This window comes from Pleurodeles waltl, chromosome 5 (assembly GCF_031143425.1).
Source record: "Pleurodeles waltl isolate 20211129_DDA chromosome 5, aPleWal1.hap1.20221129, whole genome shotgun sequence".
NCBI classification, from domain to species: domain Eukaryota; kingdom Metazoa; phylum Chordata; class Amphibia; order Caudata; family Salamandridae; genus Pleurodeles; species Pleurodeles waltl.
The window spans coordinates 423,900,461-423,924,872 of record NC_090444.1 but is presented as its reverse complement, the minus strand read 5'-3'; the positions used below and the strand labels follow the sequence as shown (position 1 = coordinate 423,924,872).

The 24,412-nt window shown below is 44.8% G+C and overlaps 1 protein-coding gene across 2 annotated transcripts in view; it reads right to left on the bottom strand.

The window, feature by feature from the left end:
- The window catches only part of RTN4 (reticulon 4), a 232,787-nt gene that overhangs the window by 2,869 nt on the left and 205,506 nt on the right, over nt 1–24,412 (bottom strand). For both annotated transcript variants that reach the window (XM_069234184.1, XM_069234185.1), the window contains exon 8: nt 11,975–12,033. In XM_069234184.1, the coding sequence (XP_069090285.1) occupies nt 11,975–12,033 (59 nt within the window). The remainder of the gene's footprint in view (nt 1–11,974; nt 12,034–24,412) is intronic.

The window sequence follows — 24,412 nt, the reverse complement described above, 5'->3', positions numbered from 1 at the left end:
AAGTCAAAAGCTTCAAGATCTGCTGCGGTCAGCCCAGGATGGACACGTCGTCGGTTTCGCCTGGGGGTCCTCTCGGGATAGCTGGTTTCTTTGGACACGGGTCAGGTGCGTCCGGTGCAGAGTAGTTGGACTCACGCTTCTGGAGTGAGGTGAGAGTCCCTTTAAAGTTGGTTTCTTGGTATTTTCTTTGGGCTGGTCCGCTGCCCACAGGAGTTTCTTGGCCCTCAGTGATTCAGGAAGTCCCCTGGAGGTTTTTCAGGGGTCGCTGGTCCTGCAGAATGCTTTGCTTCTTTTCTTGCAGCTTTTCGAAGAAGGAGACAGCCTGGTAGGATGGGGCCGAGTCAGTTGGTGTCTCCTCTTATCTGCGGGCATTTCAGCCCAGCAGTCTTTCTTTCCTGAGGTCGTCAGGAATCTGAAGAGCTGGGTTCAGGATCGCCCCTAAATACTAAATTTAGGGGTGTGTTAGGGTCAGAGAGCAGTGGCCAATGGCTACTGTCCCTGAGGGTGGCTACACCCTCCTTGTGCCCACTCCCTCTGGGGAGGGAGGTACATCCCTTTCCCTATCCATACTGGTCCTAATCCTCCCAAGCAAGATGGAGGATTTCTCAAGGGGGGGGGGGGGGTGGTGCTCTTCAGCTCTGGTCACCTTAGGGGAGGACCTGGCTGGGGGTGTGGTGACTTCTCCTTGTTTTTGTCATTATAGCTTCAGACATGCTGCCAAAAGTGGCTGCTCGTCCGGGAGGTGGGCAACTGCACTAGCTGGAGTGCCCTGGGACACTAACACCAGGCTTGAGCCTTTGAGGCTCACCGCCAGGTGTGAAGCACCTCCACCCAGGACAGGCTTTGTTTCTGACCACAGAGTGCTCAAAGGCACTCACCCCCCATGTGGTCAGAAACTCGTCTGGAAGTGGCAGGCTGGCACAGACCAGTCAGCCTTGCACTAGCCGTTGGGCTAACTTGCAGGGGGCATCTCTAAAATGCCCTCTGTGTGCATTTTTCAATAAATAACACACTGGCATCAGTGTGGGTTTCTTGTGCTGAGAAGTTTGATACCAAACTTCCCAGTATTCAGTGTAGCCATTATGGTGCTATGGAGTTCGTAATGACAAACTACCAGACCATATACTTCGTATGGCTACTCTGCACTTACAATGTCTAAGAATTTACTTGCTCATGCAGCTATGCCCTCACCCGTGGTATACTGCACCCTGCCTTAGGGCTGTAAGGCCTGCTACAGGGGTGACATGCCACAGACAGTGGTTTGTGGGCATGGCACTCTGAGGGGAGTGCCATGTGGACTTTGTCTTTCTCCCCACCAGCTCACATAAGCTGCAAAGCACTGTGCATGTACTGAGTGAGGGGTCCCGCAGGGTGGCATAATGCATGCTGCAGCCCTTAGGGACCTTCCCTGGCCACAGGGCCCTTGGTACCAGGGGTACCTTTACAAGGGGCTTAACTGTGTGCCAGGGCTGTGCCAATTGTGGAAACTAAGGTACAGTTTTAGGGAAAGAACACTGGTGCTGGGCCCTAGTTAGCAGGATCACAGCACACTTCTAATCAAAGCTGGCATCAACACTAGGCAAAAAGTGAGGGGTGACCATGCCAACAGTGGCATTTTCCTACACTGTTCTTATAGAATTTTTATTCAGGATCTTTGATTTGTGGGTTGCAATCTGACTTCCTCATTCATCACTGCTGAACGATGCAGTGCCTGCCTATGCTCAGAGATCAAGTGCAGTCTACCAGCAAAAAGCACACATCACAAAAGAAATAAAAAAAATAATCAAGATCAGCACTCATTTCCAATGAAGTCTTCAATGCCACTAGACTCTGCTTGCGCCTATGATCACAAGACTTTTACCATCAGCAATGAACTTGGCACGGATGTCAAAACAGTTCTAGTTTACATTACTCCACTACCAACACAACCACTAGAAAAAGTCTTTAATCTCACCTAAGCTGGTGGCATCAATGGCCTATTTCATAATTCCTATCGAGCAAGCTGGTGATTCTTGTATAATGCAGCCATCTACACATTTGATCTCTTAATAGAAATGCAAAAAAGTAGTCTATTTCACAACGGTAATTAAAAAATAACTCTCATAAGAGAAACCCCCTCCAAATTACTCATCAGGTACAGCTGAGGTTTGATATTAAGAAATAAGTTCAATATCCACTCATCTGACTATATTTCTGAATACAACTCAATGGATTATTGCCTTAATCCCCTGACATACAAGTTACTTACCTTCAGTAACAGTATATCTGGTAGAGACACAGTCTAGTTGGAGATTCCTTACCTTAGAATTTTCCCCCAGGCGTCAGAATGGATCCGGAGATTTTTTCTTCGAGCAATACCCTTGTGTGTTGGTCATTGGCGTTGTAGTCGCCGTGATGGTGTAGGTAGTAGTACATAGATGCCACCTCAGCGTAGTGATGTCAGTTTCTTTTCACTGCTTTCCACACCAAAGCAAAGAGCTGCTGAGAACACTAAGATTGGTGCGCCAGAGCTAAGGCCCTGAAAGGGGAATCCCTGTCCCTAGAAATCAGTTCACAAGCGGGGTGGATGGGTGCGTTGGTAAGGAATCTGGAACTAGAATATGTCTTTACCAGATATATCATTACCAGAGGTAAGCAACTTGTACATCTTATAGAGACTTCTAGTTGCCAATTCATTACCTTAGTATTGATACCCAAGGAATGCCGTCCTCGGAGGTGGGCTGCAAACCAAGATCATACTAGAAAGTCCTGCAGAACTGAATGACCAAAGTAGCCATCCCAATGGACCTGACTGTCCAGGCAGTAATGTTTAGAAAACTTGTGCAAGGATGCACACGTAGCTGCCTGGAAATATCCAGGACAGGAATTTTGCGTGCTAACGCAGTGGAAGCAGCAGTTGCTCTGGTGGAATGAGCATGCAAGCACTCAGGGGGTTGCTTCTTGGCCAAAGAGTAACACATCTTGATGCAAAGAAGTACGCATCGAGAGATAGTGCGTTTTTGCACCGCCTTCCCTTTCTTTGCACCCACACATCCAAAGGGTTGATCGTCCACCCGGAAAACTTTAGTGTGATTTAGATAGGATGCCAACGTTCTTTTTGGGTCCAGACGGTGGAGTCATTCCTCCTCATGAGAAGGATGTGGGGCGTGTAAAAAACAGGCAAGGTGATGGACTGGCCTACGTGAAAAGGCATAACGACCTTGGGAAGGAAGGAAGCTTTGGTGCGCAACACCACTTTGCAGGGTGCACAAACAAGTATGGTGCCTTTGAAGAGAGCCTGAAGCTAGCTCACTCTGCGAGCACAAGTGATGACAAGAAGAAAAAGTCTTGAAAGTAAGGAGCCATAAGGGACAATTGTACATTAGTTCGAATGGAGTACACATTAATAAAGTAAGGACAAGACTGAGGTCCCACTGAGGCATGATAAATGGAGTGGGAGGAAACAAATGGGTGAGACCTTTAAGGAAGCGATTGACAACAGCAGACTTAAAGACTGAAGGCTGATCAGGTAACCCAAGAAAGGCCAAAATAGCCGATAAATACCCTTTAAGGGTGCCCAAAGCAGAGCCCTGCTGGGCTAAAGAAAGAATGAACAGAAGAACCTCAGAAACAAGAGCAGCGAGGGGAACAGATTTGTTGGTACACCATGCCACAAATTTATGCAACAGGCATATACCGTTTTGGGGGACTGACATATGGCTGCCAAGATAACGTCACAGACTTCGGGTGGAAGGTCAAAAGCTGTCAACTGCCGCCGCTCAATCTCCACGCATTGAGGCGGAGATTGGACAGGCTCGAGTGGAGAACCATCCCCTGCTGCTGCGACAGAAAATCCTCCTGAAGAGGCAGTCTGAGTGGAGGATCCGTGGCCATGCTCAATAGCTCGGGATAACATACTCTCCATGCCCAGTCCAGTGCCACCAAGATAACTTGGGCCTGGTTGTTTCTGATTTTCTTGAGAACTCTGGGCTGAAGTGGTATAGGCGTAAAGGAGGCAGAGTTCCACTCAAGACGAAAAGCATCTCCGAGCGAGTGCCGCCTTGGAAAATCCAATGTGCAAAACAGCTGACATTGCGCATTGTCTGTGGAGGCGCACAGATCTAACCAAGGCTCTCCCCACTGCTGCAAGAGACCATGCGCCACCTCATGATGGAGACGCCATTCGTGATCAGCTATGCATCAGCAGCTGAGTTCGTCTGTTATGGCATTCAGAGAGCCCGCCAGATGCTGAACCACCAGGGTAATGTCCTGATGTTCCAGTCATGTCGAGAGGTGTAGTGTTTCCTGATAAAGAGTTCAGGACCCTACTCTGCCCTGTTTATTGCAGTACCACATGCCAGTAGTGTTGTCTGTGGACACTTGCACTACTTTACCTTTGAGAGAGAGAAGAACTGCTTTCAGTGCAAGCCTGATCACCAGGAGCTCCAGAAAATTGATATGGAGCCCAGACTCTGCCAGAGACCAGAGGTCTCTGATCTCCGCCTCTCCCATGTGGCCGCCCCATCCCAGATGTGACACATCTGTCACTGGGAATAGATCGGGCTGGGGAAGGGAGAGGAATCTGCTGTGGACCCAATGCGGATCCAAAAGCCACTACTGCAGGTCTTTCGCAGTCCCCTCTGAGATTTGGACCATATCAGCGAGATTTCCTACATGCTGCGCCCACTGGAACTTCAAGTCCCCCTGCAGAGCCCGCATTTGCCACCTGGCATGTGTCAATAGCAAGATGCAGGAGGCCATTAGGACAGGCAACCTCAGTCAGTCTCACCAAAACCAAAGACAGAGGCTGAAAGATCGGAATCATAGCCTGAATATCTTGGACTCGCTTTTCAGGAGGATAGGCCAGCTCCAATGAAAGGGAGCGTCTGAGAGGGAGTCAGGTGTGACTTTGGCATGTTTATAGTGAACCCCAGCAGGTGCAGGAGATTCGCCGTAATCTGAAGGTGGGAGGCGACTTTCTGGAGCCGCCTTCAACTGACAGTCGTCGAGGTAGGGAAAAGACTGAAACCCTCAACCTGCACAGGTGAGCTGCAACCACTTCCATCACTTTTGTGAACACCCGAGGAGCACTGGTAAGGCTAAAGGGGAGCATGGTAAATTGAAAGTGCTCGTGACCTACCAAGAATCATAGGTAACGTCTGTGGGTAGGCAGGATGGGGATGTGGAAACGGAAATAAGCGTCCTGCAAGTCCAATGCTACCATCCAGTCTCCTGGGTTCAAGGCAGACAGGACCTGAGCCAGGGTGAGCATTTTGAATTCCTCCTTCTTGAGGAAGAGATTGAGATCCCAAAGGTCTAGGATAGGACATAAGCCCTTGGAATAACAACCACGACCTACTTCTGGCGAAGGGACCTTCTCTGTGGCTCCCTTGGCCATGAGAGCCACAACTTCCTGGTGGAGAAGTGTCAAATGATCCTCCTGAATACGGCTGACTGATGGAGGCATGGCTGGTGGGGCAGATTCAAAGGGAAGGGAGTAGCCCTTTCGAACGATCTGCAAAACCCACCTGTCCGTAGTGATGGATTCCAGTAGGGCAGGAAATGGCGAATCCTGCCACCAACTTGACTGGAGTGAGGGACTTACTAGGAGGGTTTGGAGGCTGCAGCAGGGGTAGGTGTGGGCTAGGCAGACCTCCGGTTCCCTGTCCCATGCCCACGTGGGAATCCGCGTCCCCAGCCACGCAGCGGATTAACAGCATGGGTGGCACGGTGGCTGGGATAAAGACGCGGCAGGGAGCCTCTTCCGTGGCCACAAAAGGGGCGAAAAGCCGACTGCTGGGGGTGAGGAGCAGTGGAAAGGCAGAGGGACCGAGCCATAGCCTAGGAGTCCTTGAACATCACCAAAGCAGAATCCTCCTTGTCTTCAAAGAGACAGGAGCCATCAAAGAGCACGTCCATAAGTGTCTGTTGGACAACCCTGAAAAAACTGTTGTACGCAACCAGGCCTGGCGCCTCAAGGCCACTATCGTCGCAACCGATCTACCTAGCGAGCCAGTTGTGTCCAGCCCACATCTGATTGTGAACTTAGCTGCATCTCTCCCATCAGTGACAGCTTGGAAGACGATAGCAGGGGCCTCCTCTGGTATGTGTGGCAGAACTTGTGCAACCATATCCCACAGAGAGTGGGTATAGCGGCCCATAAGGCATGCGGTGTTCGCGGACCGCAGCAAGAGACTGGAGGAAGTAAACATCTCCTTCCCAAATTGTTCCAGCCTTTTCAGTTCCCTACTAACCACCATAGAATAAGTTGCTCCCTCCGCAGTAGCCACGGTAGGAGGAGACAGCATGCCAGCATCTGGAGAATTGTTCCGGCCACTGGCCTAGCTCACCTCCTGTGACCAGTCCAGATTAGGGTCAACCTGGTATTCATACGAGTCCAGGCCCAAGTTCGTACTCATAAGAAAAAAGGTTCAGAATTTGACCTGGGGTGAATAGGCCCCACTTAACACAGAGGCGGCAGACTCCGGTCTGAGTCGTCTGGGATGAGCATCAGGTCGACGTTGATGGTAGGCACCACTAACGTCAGGAGTGTTGACAATCGAACCGGGACCAGGGAAGGTCTCAATGGTACGACTGGCGCCGATGCAGATCCGAGAGCAGATCCGGAGGGGACCTCAGTGGCCAGAACTGAAGCCTCCAGTGCAGAACCCAAAGGCCCACCCCCCCCCGACCGAACCCCTTCGGTCCAAAGGCACCGTATAAGGGTCGGGGTGCCCAAAAATGAGGTGCATGGCCTCATAAAACTCTTAATTAGGCAGGGGTTGCTCCGGCTCCCGAAAACATGGAGAAGCGTGGAGCGGACCGAGAAGCAGGCTCCGAAGACTGAGGCCTTGAGTCCTCCTCCCGCATCGCATCAGCTGAGTGAAGGGGTGAAGCCGAAGGGTGGCGGGATCTCCGACTTTTTCTTCCTACCTTGTCCCGAAGACTCTGAGGAAGAAGAATGGTGGTGGCTCCGCAACCGGGCTCGAGACCTTCCCCTCAAGTGAGACCGGGACCTAGCTTGAGTGACCGCTCCCACAAGACACTCGGAGCATGACTTCAGGTTGTGGTTGTGCTCCAGGCACTACAAACAGACCTGATGCGGCTCTGCCACCAACATCATGCAGTGACAATCCTCGTATGGTTTGAAACCAGTCTTCGGGGACATCCTTGACGCACCATAAAAAACTCAACAAAAGGTCGAAGTCGGTCAAAAAGAGACCAGGGTAGCTATCTCTGGATCAGCGCGTGGCGCAGAAAGAAAAGAACTGATGTCACTGCACTGAGGTGGCGTCTAAGTACTACTCCCGATGTCATCACAGCGACTATGACACCAACGACGGCCGCGGATTCGATGGACACCACCTACTGACACGCAAGGGTATTGCTCAAAGAAAAAATCTCCAGATCCAGTCTGACGCCTTGGGAAAATTCTAAGGTAAGAAATCTGCAACTAGAAGTCTATCAGATATCAGTGATAGATCCAAAAGACCAACCCCTCTGAATGACATTGTGTCTTAATATGGGTCACTAGGAAAGCAGCAGAGCTGCTGAATATCTAATCTCCTCTGCACCACTTATAGATGTATAAAACTCTGAAGTTCACTATGCCACCTAAAAATAATGTGTCTTTAGTGTTGGGTTTTTCAAAGTCTGTAATCCAGATGAGTATTAAGTCTGTAATATATACAGCGGTGTGTATAGAAAGGAAGGTCTGACTCAAAATTACCGCATTTACATCAGAGGAAACAATTTTTAAATAAGTCAGATACTGCCTTTTAAACAGCAGAAACCCCAGATATACTTACAGAAAAGGAGAGAGGCTCTTTCTTCCATCAGCAACCCTCAGTTTTCCCCTCACTAAAAGTTAAACTTTGTTGCTGTTAGCCATGTAAGTTATGACTAAGACTCATGATCACAACAGAGTAAAATGTTTATGCAGGAATCAGAAACCTCCAGAGCCATGAGTGTTTGATATATTAATTTCAAGTCATTACAACACGTGACCCAAGTGTGGCAAAGATACCACCAAGTTGTATCTAAATCTACACCTGCAAGATGGTTACATCACAAGAGGCCAGCAGGCAGTAATAAACAAAACAGTATTCTTAGAATAGCTTCTTGGGAAAATATGCTTCAGAGCTATTCTTTATCTTTATTTATTCAATATGCCAAGGAATGTACCTAAGAATGCTAGCTCTGCACCGAATAATTATTTGTAGTCAAAAGGGATATTTACCCTGCAAGAATGCTTTTATTCCATATACCACAGACCCTTCACACTGGGAATACATAATATTTTAAGTAGGATCTCTACCTCTGTTCAAGGTAATTTTCGGCCCAGATTCAGCCAGGAAATTTTTCAAGTTATATAAAAAGTGGGGACTGCTCTTCTCTGAAAACTATCATCTTTATCTTTGCACACTGGATGGCTGGTGCATCAGGTAAACCACCTAAAAAGGGACACTACAATTACTTAAAATGCAGCATCTCAAACATTTTCTGAGACTGCCAGTGTATTGGAAAGTGTCTATTTGGGTCTTGCCAAAGAGAATAGCTTTCTTGGGAGCCTTTTCTGCTACAGACAGGAAAAGTGTTCCATTCATGATAACTTGATAGGCATGAGGTCCTGCAGAATTTATTCAGCATTGCTTCAGGAATGTCTTGACCATCAATTGATTAATCAAGAAGAAACTGGTGAGATGGGAAAGTTATTACTCAAAGTTTAGGACCACATTTCAGAAGTCCTGTTCTCCAACAGAGGAGAAATAAGATGGAAGTCACAACAGCTTTTCCACTTATGAAAGAGGAAAGGCTTTGGACAACACAACCACAAAGTAATAGATCAGGGGATCTATGCATTGAGCTTTGAGAAAAGGATTAACAGGGGTAGAAATAATTGTTACAATAGAAGTCACACAATTTCCAAACCTCTTTAATTAAGGAAAATGGGGTATCTCCAGAAAGTCACATCATTTTCCATAGTCAGGGGCATTACTGTAGGCCTTTCTTCCTATTCTCCTCATAACAAGGATAATCCAGAAGGTAACCTGAACAAGATTCTAACTCTTTTTACGTAGTTCCTCCAGAGGGCATACAGAACTTTTCAGAAACAGACACCTCCCAAGAGGAAGTCCTACACTGTCAAATACGAAAGATTCTGTATCAGGTGTTTTCAGAAGGGATAGAGCCCACTGAGGTGTCCGAAGTAATCAGACCCGCCAAATCTGTTATATGTTGCATGTAAAAGGTTGTCTTTACTTTTGCCAGTATCTGAAAATACAGCAAGCAGTGTTTTAAATTCATTTACTTATTTTTTATACAGTCTTTACAAAGCTTCTGCCAGCCAAGAGGCCACCTCCTTGGAAGCTCAATTTAGTTTTCATTTTACGAATATATCCCTTAAATAAACCAATACACAGGCCATACTTAAAAGCATAATAACGGGATGCTAGCATTTCTAATAGCTAGAACTTTCAGCTGAGTGAGTCTGTAAGATACAAGCTTTTGCTACTGTGACACCGTGCATGGTTTTTCATAGTTATGTCCCTATGCAATCACCCTTCTATCCCTCCAAATCAGCCTCAGATTTCAATGAAGTATAAATGAAGCAGATTATTTGAGTATTATCTTTGCAACCCCTCCCCCTTAAAAACAAGGTTTTCAATCTTATCTCAGATGTTAAGTGGATGCCTGGGTATTGAGGTATTAGGAAATAAGAGTCAAATAAACATAGTTTTGTCTCCTACTGTAGGTATCAGGGCTCCTGTATCACAAGCAATATCCATACAGATAGTTTTGTGTATTTATTTTATTTAATGCCAAATGACAACTTTGGAGGAAAGCTTTAGGTCACGCTATTTAGGGAAGATCGCACCAGCATCCTCTTGGTCAACAAAGCCATTTTTAAAGTGTTTTCACTGCCTCAAGATCTGCCTACAGATTGTCCCTTAATTACTTAATGGAGGCTGATACAAAAGCACTTTACACTTTAGGAAATCTGCATTTACGAACTGGCTACATTAACCTCTATCATGACTCCTCTTACTCTTCATCTCCTAAAGGAGCACTGCTTGCAATTCTATTCCAGTAGGTATAATGAAGATCTATCAAGGTTAACTGGAACATTTGTAACTGATACACCCCCATCTGGGTATGTGGCTGCCTCTCAAGAAGCTTCAAGAAGAACTTGTGACTGGGAAAGTCCTCAGTGGGTGCTGTGGGCTCATGAGTATTAGGCCAAACTTAATTCACTAAGAAGCCTCTGTTACAAGGCTGCAAATGTGTTTTTTTTAAATATTGTATATTGTTTTTACCAGTATTCTGTGATCATGCTAGTCCTGTAGTATTTATGAAATTATTAATGGAGATAACCCAGATGGAGTGTTTACAAATGCAGATAAATGATTCGATTAGACACTGGAAAGCTTGCAGCAAGTTTAAAAGACTATGAAGACCTACAAATTGTCATATACGGACCAAATTGCTGGCACTGATTTATCCATTTTCCTGTAAACCCTTCTCTTAGTGTACTTTGAGAGAAAAAAATAGGTCACATCCACCAACTGAAGTAGCCTTTGTAAATATATGGCACTTTGATGTACCTCATTTTTTATCTGGGAAAATTAATCTAACTATGCCAGGAAATAGTTTAATATTCTTTGCTTATAGCTGCTCAAATGTACAAGTTGAGGGTCACCATGGTGGAACGTAGTACATTTTCTGCTCCAGAGAAAAACTCAAGGCTGCGGCTGTTAGGACTCAAATCGAAGGCAAGCACACACTCCATGATCGGGTGGAAACTCTCAAAATAAAACTACTGGATGTTGAGGCTATAAACTGAAAAGCAATACAAGACTTTATTGGTGGGTCGCCTAGGAGGTTTTCCATTTTCCTTCTTGGAAATTGTTAGTCACCAAAGAAAAGATGCTGTTCGTATAGCATAACTGAATAAAGACAATTTCAATCTACTGTATTCAGGATTGGCTGTCAACTTGTAGAACAAAAGCACCCGTTACACAAGGGATTTCCATAAAAATATACCACTATTGCACACACACAAGCTCAAAAATCTGGTAATCACACAGACTGAATTAAAACACACATTTTCCGAAAAGTTAGTAACGTAAATAGCTGGGTAATTTGTTGAGGCAACTGACCGCGAAACCTGTGCCTTGTTTCTATGCTTAATCGGTTCCACATCTATGAAGTAGAACATATATCACTATAGACTAGTACCATAAAGCTGCTCCAACTATGCTTCATATTTTTAATTGCCAAATCACTTGGCACAGAAGGGCAAATTAATTCCAAATCTCACAGGCAGGATCTATGTTCCCCATATGACCAAATAAAGAGTCAGGAAGCAGCAGGTCACGGTTTCATTTATTATCAAAGACAAAGCAGCTTTGCTGTTTAAAAAAGGTATGACAGCTGTACTACCATTCAGCTAAGTGTGTATACTTAGTGGGACAACATTAGAGCCCAATTCTCCATTCCCTTTAACTTACCTCAATAGCTTACAAAAAAACATAAGTCTTATTTCGTAGCTGCAGCCAAACACTGCATGCATGGGTTCCTTTTGCCTTACCAAAAGAAGAAGTTGTTTGAGGGACAGAAAAAAATGGCTTTAGGAAGAACAATGATAATAGACTGTCCATGACGATGTATGCATTTATTTTTTGTGTAGTCTAGCTTTCCTGGCTGGTAGGATGAGCGGGACTAACAAAACAAAAGTAAAATTATTGAATAATTTAAAATGTAATACCGCATGTTGAAAAATGAAAAAAAATTCTAATCTAAAGGCTCCTGAAAGTGATGACCTAAAGAACATTTGCCCTATAAAACATAAAAACCAGGAGAAAAATGCTTACCAACCCTTCTTTATTTTTAATATATAGTTTATGTGACTCCCACAAAGTAGAAAAACTACAAAGAAACAACATATAATGTAAGAAAAATAGAGTGCATGAATTTGCCCAAGGCCAAAACTTACTTAGCAACAGCATTTTTAAAATTCTTGTTTACGAGTTCTAGGTAGTGATCAATTTGAGTCTGAAACAAAAAAAGAGAACAATTAGAACTAGCACAAATGTAGTGAAGGCAACTAGTTTTACTGAATGTAAATGGCTTGCTAAAATCTGAGATATGTGTACATATATACATCTATCTATATCTATGGAGTGTCACTTAACCAGTGTACATCTGTTCGTGGCATGTTTCGCTGCAGATTCACTTGCTATGCATAAGCCGTCTGCCATCTAGTGTTGGGCTCGGAATGTTACAAATTGTTTTTCTTCAAAGAAGTGTTTTGAGTCACTCCTCCTCTTCGGCTCCACTGCGCATGGGCAGAGGGTAAATTGGAGTGATAGAGTATAAAGAAAAGACATGTCCATGCAAATGGAATATATGTATATACACATATATGTACAAGTGAATGCTTCTGGGGAGGTGGGAGGGTGCATGTGAATCTGCAGCAGAACATGCCACGAACAGATGTACACTGGGTAAGTGACATTTTCCGTTCGATGGCATGTGTAGCTGCAGATACACATGCTAGGCATAGACTACAAAGCAGTTTTTCCTCCCAGAAAAGCGGTGGTTAGCCTGTAGGAGTTGAAGAAGTTTGAAATAATGTTCTTAGTACAGCTTGGCCTACTGTGGCTTGCTGCGCTGCTAACACATCTACACAGTAATGTTTGGTAAATGTATGTGGTGTTGACCAAGTATCTGCTGTACAAATTTCAGCCATTGGTATATTTCCTAAGAAAGCCATTGCAGCCCCTTTTTTCCTTGTGGAATGTGCTTTAGGTGCAACTAAGAGCTGCCTTTTAGCTTTAAGGTAACATGTTTGGATGCATTTTACTATCCACCTTGCTAAACCTTGTTTTGAAATGGGGTTACCAATATGTGGTTTTTGGAAAGCCACAAATAACTGTTTAGTCTTTCTAAATGATTTTGTTCTATCTATGTAATACTATAGGGCTCTCTTAATATTTAATGTATGCAGGGCTCTTTCTGACACAGAATCTGGCTGTGAGAAGACTGGTAGTTCCACTGTTAGTTTGACATGAAAAGGTGATACAACTTTTGGAAGAAATTTAGGGTTTGTTCGTAGTACGACTATGTTTGTGTACTTGAATGAACTGTTCTTGAACTGTGAAAGCTTGAATTTCACTAACTCTTCACAATGAAGTAATTGCAACTAAGAAGGCAACTTTCCATGTTGGGTATTGAATCTGACATGAGTGCATGGGTTCAAATGGTGGGCCCATAAGTTGTGTGAGCACAATGTTTAGATTCCACAAAGGCACTGGAGGTGTTCTAGGTAGGATGATGCGTTTTAACCCTTCAATGAAGGCTTTGATAACAGGAACTCTAAATAAAGGGCTGTGCTGTATATTTTGCAAGTATGCAGAGATTGCAGTGAGATGTATTTTTATGATGAAAAAGATAAGTTTGCTTTTTGCAAATGAAGCAAACAACATACAACGTCTAGAAATGATGCTGAAAAAGGGGTAATTTTTTTAGATTGTCAGTAATGCACAAATCTTTTCCATTTGTTGGCATAGCACTGCCTGGTAGTGGGTTTTCTTGCTTGTTTAATTATTTCCATACACTCAGTTGGTAGTTGTAGATATCCATATTCTATGACCCCAGGAGCCAAATCGCTAGATTGAGTATGTTGGGATTTGGATGCCTGATCTGCTGTTTGAATCGTGTTAACAGATCTGGTCTGTTTGGGAGTTTGATATGTGGTACTACTGACAGGTCTAATAGTGTGTTCCAGGGTTGACGTGCCCACGTTGGCGCTATGAGTATCAGTTTGAGTGTGTTTTGACGCAGTTTGTTGACCAGAAACGGAATGAGAGGGGGAAAAGCGTAAGCAAATATCCCTGACCAATTCAGCTATAGAGCATTGCCCTTGGATAGGGGATGTGGGTACCTGGATGCAAAGTTTTGGCATTTTGCGTTTTCGCTGGTGGCAAACAGATCTATGTCTGGTGTTCCCCATTGTTGAAAGTATAGTTGAAGCACTTGAGGGTGAATCTCCCACTCGTGTGTTTGTTGATGATCTCGGCTGAGAACATCTGCCAATTGGTTGTGTATCCCTGGAATGTATTGTGCTACCAGGTGAATTTTGTTGTGGATTGCCCACTGCCAAATTTTTGGGGCTAGGAGGGAGAGTTGGGAGGAATGGGTCCCTCCTGGTTTGTTTAGGTAATACATTGTTGTCATGTTGTCTGTTTTGATAAGGATAGTCTTGGGAGTGAGAAGAGGCTGAAAAGCTTTGAGTGCTAGGAATACAGCTAGCAACTCTAAGTGATTTATGTGTAACTGTTTGTGTTTGGCGTCCCATTGTCCTTGAATGTTGTGATTGTTGAGGTAAGCCCCCCAGCCAATCACTGATGCACCTGTTGTAAGTATGATCTGAGGCAGGGGGTCTTGAAATGTCCGCCCTTCGCTTAGGTTTGTGGAATTCCACCACTGAAGGGACATGTATGTCTTTCGGTCTACCAACACTAGATCTTGAAGTTGTCCCTGTGCCTGTGACCATTGCTGTGCAAGGCACTGTTGTAAAGGCCGCATGTTTAGTCTTGCATGTGGGCCAATGGCAATACAGGATGCCATCATGCCCAATAGTATCATGATGAATTTGACAGTGTACTGTTGGGCTGGCTGTATTTGTGGTAATATATTGCGAAATGCTTGTATTCTTTGTGGACTTGCGGGCGCTGTTTCAGTATTTAGTGTTGCTCCTAAATACTGTTGAATTTGCATAGGTTGTAGGAGTGACTTTTGGTAGTTTATGGAGAACCCTAGGGTGTATAGCGTTTGTATTACATAATGCGTATGGTTTTGACACTGTGTATGACTGTTGGATTTTATTAGCCAATCGTCCAGATATGGAAAGACATTAATGTGTTGCCTTCTTAGGTAGGCTGCAATTACAGCTAGGCATTTTGTGAATACTCTGGGAGCTGTTGTTATTCAGAAGGGTAACACTTTGAACTGATAATGCTTTCCTTGAATGACAAACCTGAGATATTTTCTGTGCGCTGGATGGATGGGTATGTGAAAATACACATCTTTGAAGTCTAATGTTGCCATGAAATCGTGTTGTTAAAGTGGTGGGACAACATCCTGTAGTGTTACCATGTGAAAATGTTCTGACAGGATGTAAAGATTGAGGGTTCTGAGATCTAATATTGGCCTTAAGGTTCCATCTTTTTGGGGAATGAGGAAATACCCTGAGTAAACTCCTGTTCCTATTTGATTCTGTGGCACTGCCCTCTATTGCTTTTTGAGTAATAGAGACTTTACTTCCTCTTGCAACAGGGCGATATGTTGTGTGGTTTTGGTGGAATATCTGGTGGAGTTTGTGTCAATTCTATGCAATAGCCATTGCGGATAATTGATAATACCCAGCTGTCTGTGGTAATGGGTAGCCAATTGTTGTGGAACTTTTGCAGTCTTCCCCCCAGAGGTGAGGTGTGAATTGGGAAGGGATGGCTCAAGTCACTGCTTTGATTGTTGTGAGGCTTGTTTTGCTGTCTGATATTTTCCCCTGCCTCTGGGGTACTGGCCTCTGTAAGTACTTTTGAAACCACCTTGTTGATATTGAGGTTGGTAGGCCGACTGTTTGTGAAGTGGATGCTTTGGCTGTTTGGGCTCTAAATCCACCTCTGTATTGGGGTTTACGAAAGGATCCCGTTTTGCCTGGTATACAGAGCACCCATGGCTTTTGCTGTCAGAAACCTTTTTCATTTTTTCAATTGCCCTGTCCACCTCTGGGCCAAAAAGCTGTTTTTGGTTAAACAGCATATTGAGGACAGCCTGTTGTATTTCAGGCTTAAATCCTGAAGACCTAAGCCATGCATGTCTTCTTAAGGTTACAGCAGTGTTGATGGTTCTAGCTGCTGTATCTGCAGAGTCTAGGGCTGACCTGATCCGATTATTGGTGATGGCTTGCCCTTTCTCTACTATTTGTTGTGCCTCTACTGCTGTTCCTTGGGGAGATGTATTATGTCTTTCATCTCAACTCAGTGAGCCCTGTCGTAACTAGCCAACAATGCCTGAGAGTTGGCTATCCTCCACTGGTTGGCTGCCTGAGATGCCACCCTTTTCCCCGCAGCATCAAACTTCCTACTCTCCTTGTCTGGTGGGGGTGCATCCCCTGATGACTGCGCCTTTGCTCTTATCCTGGGTGCGCTTACCACTATGGACTCTGGATGCAACTGTTGTGTGATAAAGACAGGATCAGAGGGAGGTGGCTTATATTTTTTCTGCACCCTAGGAGTGATTATTCTAGTTTTTACTAACTCCTTAAATATTTGGTCAGCATGTTTTAACATGCCGGGGAGCATGGGAATCGACTGATAAGTTGCATGTGTAGAGGGAAGTGTATTAAAAAGGAAGTCATCCTCTAACAGCTCAGTATGCATGGCGACATTGTGATAGGATGCCGCCCTAGCCATGACCTGAGTGTAGCCTGTACTATCTTCTGATGGTGAGGGCTTAGAGGGATAACAATCTGGGTTGTAGTCTGGAATGGGGTCTGGATCATAAAGATCCCATGGATCCACATTGTCCTGCTGTGAATCGAATGAGTGTGCTGGTGATTGCATAGGTATAGGACTAGTAGGGGGAGAAAAGTAAATGAGGAGGGTGAGGAGGAGAAAATTGAGGAGGTAGAGGTTTCTCTTTGGCTCTTGGCACTTTAGCTGGAGGCTGAGCAGTGTCCAATTCTTCCTGAAAGGCTAATTTCCTCTTTGGCTTTAGAGGAGGTGCTGTTAAAATTCTGCCAGTCTCTTATGGATGTGAATCCTGGCTTGCCTTTCATCCATTGCCTCCATTTAGGAGTGTTCCTCAATAACTTTATGGCTTTCTTTGAGTGCTTGTGAAACTCCATGTTCCACCGTGTAAATTGACTTTTTCGGCTCCGAAGCTGGTTTTTTCAGTATCGAAACAGGCAAGGTCGAGGAAGGTCTCTGCTCCGAAAACGATTTTTGAGATTTCGACTCAAAGGATCGATGTTTGGTGGGCTCGGAGGCAGAGCCTCGGCTCAAGTCCGATGGCTTGGGTGGCGTGGCCTTTTTCGGTGACTAAGTTACGGGTTGGTCACCGAAGGTCTTTTTTTGGGGTCGAGCCATGGCCTTCCGGCAGTGGCATCCCCAAAGCCTTCTGTTTGGGCTTGGCTGGCACAGGGGCAGGCGTACTCATGTGCTGTCCTGCCGTGACCGGTCTGTCCTCCTCAGACTCCTGCTCGGAGTCGGATCCTCGAACGGAGACAGCCGTTTGCATGATCTCCTCCTCTTCGACATCGAGACGTTCGGTGCTCTTGGATGCCATATCGAGTGCTCTTCTGTCTCTGAGCATTTTCTTGGGGCGGAAGGATCTGCAGGCCTCGCAATTTTCTTCCTGATGGTCTGGGGAAAGGCAGAGATTACAGACGAGATGTTGGTCTGTGTAGGGAAATTTAGCGCGGCACAGAGGACAAAAGCGGAATGGGGTCCGGTCCCTGAGGCTTCCACGTGGTCGGCCTGAGTTGGGCGCGGGCACCCCGAAGGGCGAATAAAGATGTTTGACCCGACGGTACCGAAGTGTTGATAGAAGATGGAATGTGATCGAAACAATACAGACGAGAATTAGAGTTTTGACATTTTTCTGACTCAAACTACCAGAGTGAAAAGAAACACACCCGAAGCCGATGGCGGAAAGAAAACAATCTAACATGAAGTCGATGCCCATGCGCAATGGAGCTGAAGAGGAGGAATCACTCGATCCCGTGACTCAAAAACACTTCTTTGAAGAAAAACAACTTGTAACACTCCGAGCCCAACACTAGATGGCAGACGACGTATGCATAGCATGTGTATCTGCAACTGCCAAATGCCATAGGTCATATATATATATACACATGTGGAAAATGTCACTTACCCAGTGTACATCTGTTTGTGGCATGAGACGCTGCAGACTCACATGCTGTGCACATCCCGCCATCTAGTGTTGGGCTCGGAGTGTTACAAGTTGTTTTTCTTCGAAGAAGTCTTTTCGAGTCACGAGATCGAGGGACTCCTCCCCTTTCGGCGCCATTGCGCATGGGCGTTGACTCCATCTTAGATTGTTTTCCCCGCAGAGGGTGAGGTAGGAGTTGTGTATTATAGTAATAGTGCCCATGCAATGGAGTAACTATGTATGTACATGATGTGGTTTAAAGTGATATATTTACAAATGTTCAAGATCAACTTCGAAACAGCTACAGGCTCCCGGGGAGGCGGGTGGGCGCCTGTGAATCTGCAGCGTCTCATGCCACGAACAGATGTACACTGGGTAAGTGACATTTTCCGTTCGATGGCACGTGTAGCTGCAGATACACATGCTGTGCATAGACTAGTAAGCAGTTATCTCCCGAAAAGCGGTGGCTCAGCCTGTAGGAGTTGAAGTTGTTTGAAATAAAGTTCGTAGTACTGCTTGTCCTACTGTGGCTTGTTGTGTTGTTAATACATCCACACAGTAATGTTTGGTAAACGTATGAGGTGTAGACCATGTGGCTGCCTTACATATTTCAGTCATTGGAATGTTTCCTAGAAAGGCCATAGTAGCACCTTTCTTCCTAGTTGAATGTGCCTTTGGTGTTATAGGCAGTTCTCTTTTTGCTTTGAGATAACAGGTTTGAATACATTTAACTATCCATCTGGCAATGCCTTGTTTGGATATTGGATTCCCTGTATGAGGTTTTTGAAAAGCAACGAACAGTTGTTTTGTTTTCCGTATTTTTTTTGTTCTATCAATGTAGTACATTAAAGCTCTTTTGATGTCTAATGTATGTAGTGCTCTTTCAGCTACAGAATCTGGTTCTGGAAAGAACACTGGTAGTTCTACAGTTTGATTTAAGTGAAACTGTGATATGACTTTTGGTAAGAACTTTGGATTACTTCGTAAAACTACTTTATGCTTGTGTATTTGAATAAAGGGTTCTTGTATGGTAAATGCCTGTATTTCACTTACTCTTCTTAGAGATGTGATGGCAATGAGAAACGCAACTTTCCAAGTTAAATATTGTATGTCACATGAGTGCATGGGTTCAAACGGTGGCCCCATGAGCCGTGTTAAGACAATGTTGAGGTTCCACGAAGGAACTGGTGGTGTTGTTGGTGGTATAATTCTTTTTAGGCCCTCCATAAAAGCCTTTATGACTGGGATCCTAAAGAGTGAAGTAGAATGCGTAATTTGCAGATAAGCTGAAATTGCGGTGAGATGAATTTTAATGGATGAAAAAGCTAGCTTTGACTTTTGTAAGTGTAGTAAGTAGCTTACGATGTCTTTTGCAGATACGTGTAAGGGTTGAATTTGATTATTATGGCAGTAATAAACAAATCGTTTCCATTTATTTGCATAGCAATGTCTTGTTGTAGGTTTTCTAGCTTGTTTTAGGACCTCCATACATTCATGTGAAAGGTCTAGATGTCCGAATTTCTAAGATTTCAGGAGCCAAATTGCTAGATTCAGTGATGCTGGATTTGGATGTCTGATCTGTTGTTTGTGTTGAGTTAACAGATCTGGTCTGTTTGGCAGTTTGACATGAGGCACTACTGAAAGGTCTAGTAGTGTTGTGTACCAAGGTTGTCTTGCCCAAGTTGGTGCTATTAGTATGAGTTTGTTTTGACTCCATTTGTTTACTAGATATGGAAGGAGTGGGAGAGGGGGAAAAGCGTATGCAAATATCCCTGACCAACTCATCCATAACGCATTGCCCTGAGACTGATCCTGTGGGTACCTGGATGCGAAGTTTTGGCACTTTGCGTTTTCTTTTGTTGCAAATAGATCTATTTGTGGTGTTCCCCATCTTTGGAAGTAAGTGTTTAGTATTTGGGGTTGAATCTCCCATTCGTGGATCTGTTGGTGATCCCGAGAGAGATTGTCTGCTAACTGGTTCTGAATTCCTGGAATGAACTGCGCTATTAGGCGAATGTGGTTGTGAATCGCCCAATGCCAAATTGTCTGTGCTAGGAGACAACTGTGTTGAGTGTGTTCCTCCCTGTTTGTTCAGATAATACATCGTTGTCATGTTGTCTGTTTCGACCAGAATGTGTTTGTGTGTTATTATCGGTTGAAAAGCTTTCAACGCGAGAAATACTGCCAGTAATTCTAAGTGATTTATGTGAAACTGTCTCTGTTGAGGGTTCCATTGTCCTTGTATGCTGTGTTGGTTGAGGTGTGCTCCCCACCCTATCATGGAGGCATCCGTTGTTATTACGTATTGAGGCACTGGGTCTTGGAAAGGCCGCCCTTTGTTTAAATTTATAGTGTTCCACCATTGAAGCGAGGTGTATGTTTGCCGGTCTATCAACACTAGATCTTGAAGTTGACCCTGTGCCTGTGACCACTGTGATGCTAGGCATTGTTGTAAGGGCTGCATGTGCAATCTTGCGTTTGGGACAATGGCTATGCATGAGGACATCACGCCTAGTAGTTTCATCACTATTTTAACCTGTACCTTTTGTTTTGGGTGCATGGCCTGTATTACATTGTGAAATGCTTGTACCCTTTGTGGACTTGGAGTGGCAATCCCTTTTGTTGTGTTGATTGTTGCTCCTAAGTATTGTTGTACTTCACACGGCTGAAGGTGTGACTTGTTGTAGTTGAGTGAGAAACCTAGTTTGTGAAGGGTTTCTATGACATACTTTGTGTGTTGTGAGCACTGTTCCTGCGTGTTGGTTTTTATTAACCAATCGTCTAGGTACGGGAACACGTGTATTTGCTGTCTTCTGATATGAGCAGCCACTACTGCCAGGCATTTTGTAAAAACTCTTGGCGCAGTTGTTATCCCGAATGGCAACACTTTGAATTGGTAATGTACCCCTTGGAATACAAACCTTAAGTACTTTCTGTGTGAAGGATGTATCGGTATATGGAAGAAAGCATCCTTTAGGTCTAATGCTGTCATGTAATCTTGTTGTTTGAGCAATGGGATTACGTCTTGCAGTGTCACCATGTGAAAGTGATCTGATTTGATGTAGATATTTAATGTTCTGAGATCTAATATAGGTCTTAGAGTTTTGTATTTTTTGGGTATGAGAAAGTACAGTGAGTAGACTCCTCTTCCTCTCTGATGAATTGGTACTAACTCTATTGCATCTTTGTGCAACAACGCTTGAACTTCTAGTTGTAGAAGATCTATGTGTTGTTTTGACATGTTGTGTGTTTTCGGTGGGACATTTGGAGGGAATTCTAGAAATTCTATGCAATAACCATGCTGAATAATGGCTAGGACCCACGTGTCTGTTGTTATTTCCTCCCAGTTTTTGTAGAACTTGGTTAGTCTCCCCCCACTGGTGAGGTGTTGGGGATTTGTGACATGTAAGTCACTGTTTGTTTTGTGGAGTTTTGGGACTTTGGAACTTCCCTCTATTCTTTGGGAATTGTCCCCCTCTATATTGTCCCCGAAACGTTCCCCGCTGGTATTGGCTCTGATAAGTGGGCCTTGTTTGTGAGGTTGTGGGTTCAGTGCTTTGTCCTCGAAACCCCCCTCGAAATTGTGATCTTCGAAATGTGCCTCTGCTCTGTGGGGAGTAGAGTGCGCCCATGGCTTTGGCCGTATCAGTGTCTTTTTTAAGTTTCTCGATAGCAGTGTCCACCTCCGGCCCAAACAACTGCGGTCCATTAAATGGCATATTCAGCATGGCTTGTTGTATTTCCGGCTTAAATCCAGATGTACGCAGCCATGCATGTCTCCTTATTGTTACTGCTGTATTGACAGTCCTAGCAGCTGTGTCTGCTGCATCCATCGTCCCAATCGTCCCAATGAGCCCTGTCATGTCTCGCCAACAAGGCTTGTGAATTGGCAATGCGCCATTGGTTGGCTGCTTGTGCCGCCACTTTTTTTCCAGCCGCATCAAACTTACGACTTTCCTTGTCTGGAGGTGGTGTGTGAGTTCGCCCTCTTGCGTGTTGCACCTACTACCACAGAGTCTGGTGTCAACTGTTGTGTGATGTACACAGGGTCTGTTGGTGGCGGTTTGCATTTTTTCTCCACCCTTGGAGTTATTGCCCTTCCTTTGACAGGCTCTTCAAACACTTGTTTGGAGTGTTTTAGCATTCCAGGTAGCATGGGGAGGCTCTGGTACTGGCTATGTGTGGATGACAGTGTGTTAAATAGAAAGTCGTCTTCAATTGGCTCTGTATGTAGGCTAACATTATGAAACGCCGCTGCCCTGGACACCACCTGTGTGTAGGCGGTAGAGTCCTCAGGTGGTGACGGTCTGGGTGGATAACAGTCGGGACTGTTATCTGACACTGGCGCATCTTAAAGATCCCACACGTCTGGATCATCCTGACTCATCCCTGTATGAGTTGGGGATTGCATCATTGGTGGAGTGGCTACCGGTGACGGCTGTGGAGAGCGTTGTGGAGATGGTGGCGGGGTTACTTGTTTAGCCACCTTTGCCTGTGGCTGCTTGTCTTTGTCTTGGAATGCAAGTTTTCGTTTCATCCGAATAGGAGGAAGAGTACTGATCTTCCCTGTTTCTTTTTGGATGTGGAGCCTTCTTTGTGTGTAATCTGGCTCCATTGACTCTAGTTCCTGTCCAAATCTATGTGTTTTCATTTGTGAGGACAGGCCTTGTTCCTCTGTGTAGGAACTTGTTTTCGGTTCCGAGGCCGGATGTTTCGGTACCGAAACTTTCGGCTTCCTTTTTCGGCTCCGACGCCACTTTTTTCTTCGGCGTCGTGATCTCTCGGTGCCGACTTGCCTCGGTGCCGCTCTCTCAGTGCCGAGATTGCTCTGACCCAGTGTCTTAGGGTCGTGTCTGCTCTGTGCCGGTATCTCGACCGGAGTCGGATGACTTCGACACATGCATGCCCTTTTGCGGTGCCGATGGTCGGTCACCTATTTTTCGGGTTAAGCCATGGCCTTCTGGCGGTGGCGTCCCCTGGGCTTTTATGGTCTTTGCGTGAGTTTTGTGTATCGACGTCTTACTCACGGTTTTCAGCGTCTGTTCAGGTTCGACCTCTTCCGAGTCCGAATCCTCGATGGAGAAGGCTTCCTCTTCTTCTTCCATCTGTTTTTGTCCTGTCGGCACCGACGCCATATGTAGTCTTCTTGCTCTTCGGTCGCTTAAAGTCTTTCTGGACCAAAATGCTCGACAGGCCTCACAAGTATCCTCCTTGTGTTCTGAGACAGGCATAAATTACAGACCAGATGCTGATCTGTATAAGGATACTTGTTGTGACATTCGGGGCAGAAGCGGAATGGGGTCCGTTTCATTAGCCTTGAAGACGCACGTGGTCGGGCCGACCAGGCCCTGCCGGGGAATCGAAAACCCCGAAGGGCCACCGGAGCTCTTCCAAATTCGGTGTCGATCTGTTGTAACTAACCCGATACCGAACACAAACAATACCGTCTAATTTTCCGAGATTTTCACTAACTTTCCGAACCGAAGCGCGGAGCGAAAAGGAACACGTCCGAACCCGATGGCGGAAAGAAAACAATCTAAGATGGAGTCGACGCCCATGCGCAATGGAGCCGAAAGGGGAGGAGTACCTCGATCTCGTGACTCGAAAAGACTTCTTCGAAGAAAAACAAATTGTAACACTCCGAGCCCAACACTAGATGGCGGGATGTGCACAGCATGTGTATCTGCAGCTACACATGCCATCGAACATATACATATTATATATATATATATATATATATACACACACACATATATACACACACAAGTTTGATGCTGCTACCGCACAAAATGCTGTGGTATAAATACCCATATATGACAAAAAATATATGAAATATTTCACAATTGGGTGCGAAATATGGATTTGAACATCGTAATAACAGGCTCCAAGCCCTCTGCAGAGCTTTAACTTTGTTGGAGATACTAGGATTATGCGGCACGCGCACCACACTGCATGGCAAAGTTATCTAAATTGGGCAGTTAAAAAAAAAAAAAAAAAAAAAAAGATTATGGAGCATACTTTATATTATTTTATCCATTCGAGAATAACATTTTAGGTAAAATTTAAAGTTTCTGCAGATTATGTGGCAAATGCAGTAAATCCATAACTATGCAATAAATGGAATGCCACAGAACCCCTCTTAATCCACTGACTTTCACCACTGGTCACTGTTTTACTATGAACTGAATACAGAAAGGTAAACAAAGCCTCAATTCCATTTACAAAACACTCTGCCTTCTGTCTTGGTGGTTTATGATGGCGCCAGTACCCCTCGATGGAAATATGCAATACTGGACCATATTACACAGTCACTCGTTATATAAGAAAGTCGTACAAAATTAGATAAAACTGACAATCAAACGATATTCAGTGCAATCCAAATACTTAAACGTCTTTAAAATCATTTTAACTGACAAACTTCAAATATGCAAAAATGACATTTTGGGGAATCGAATGCAGTCAATAAGATCTATAA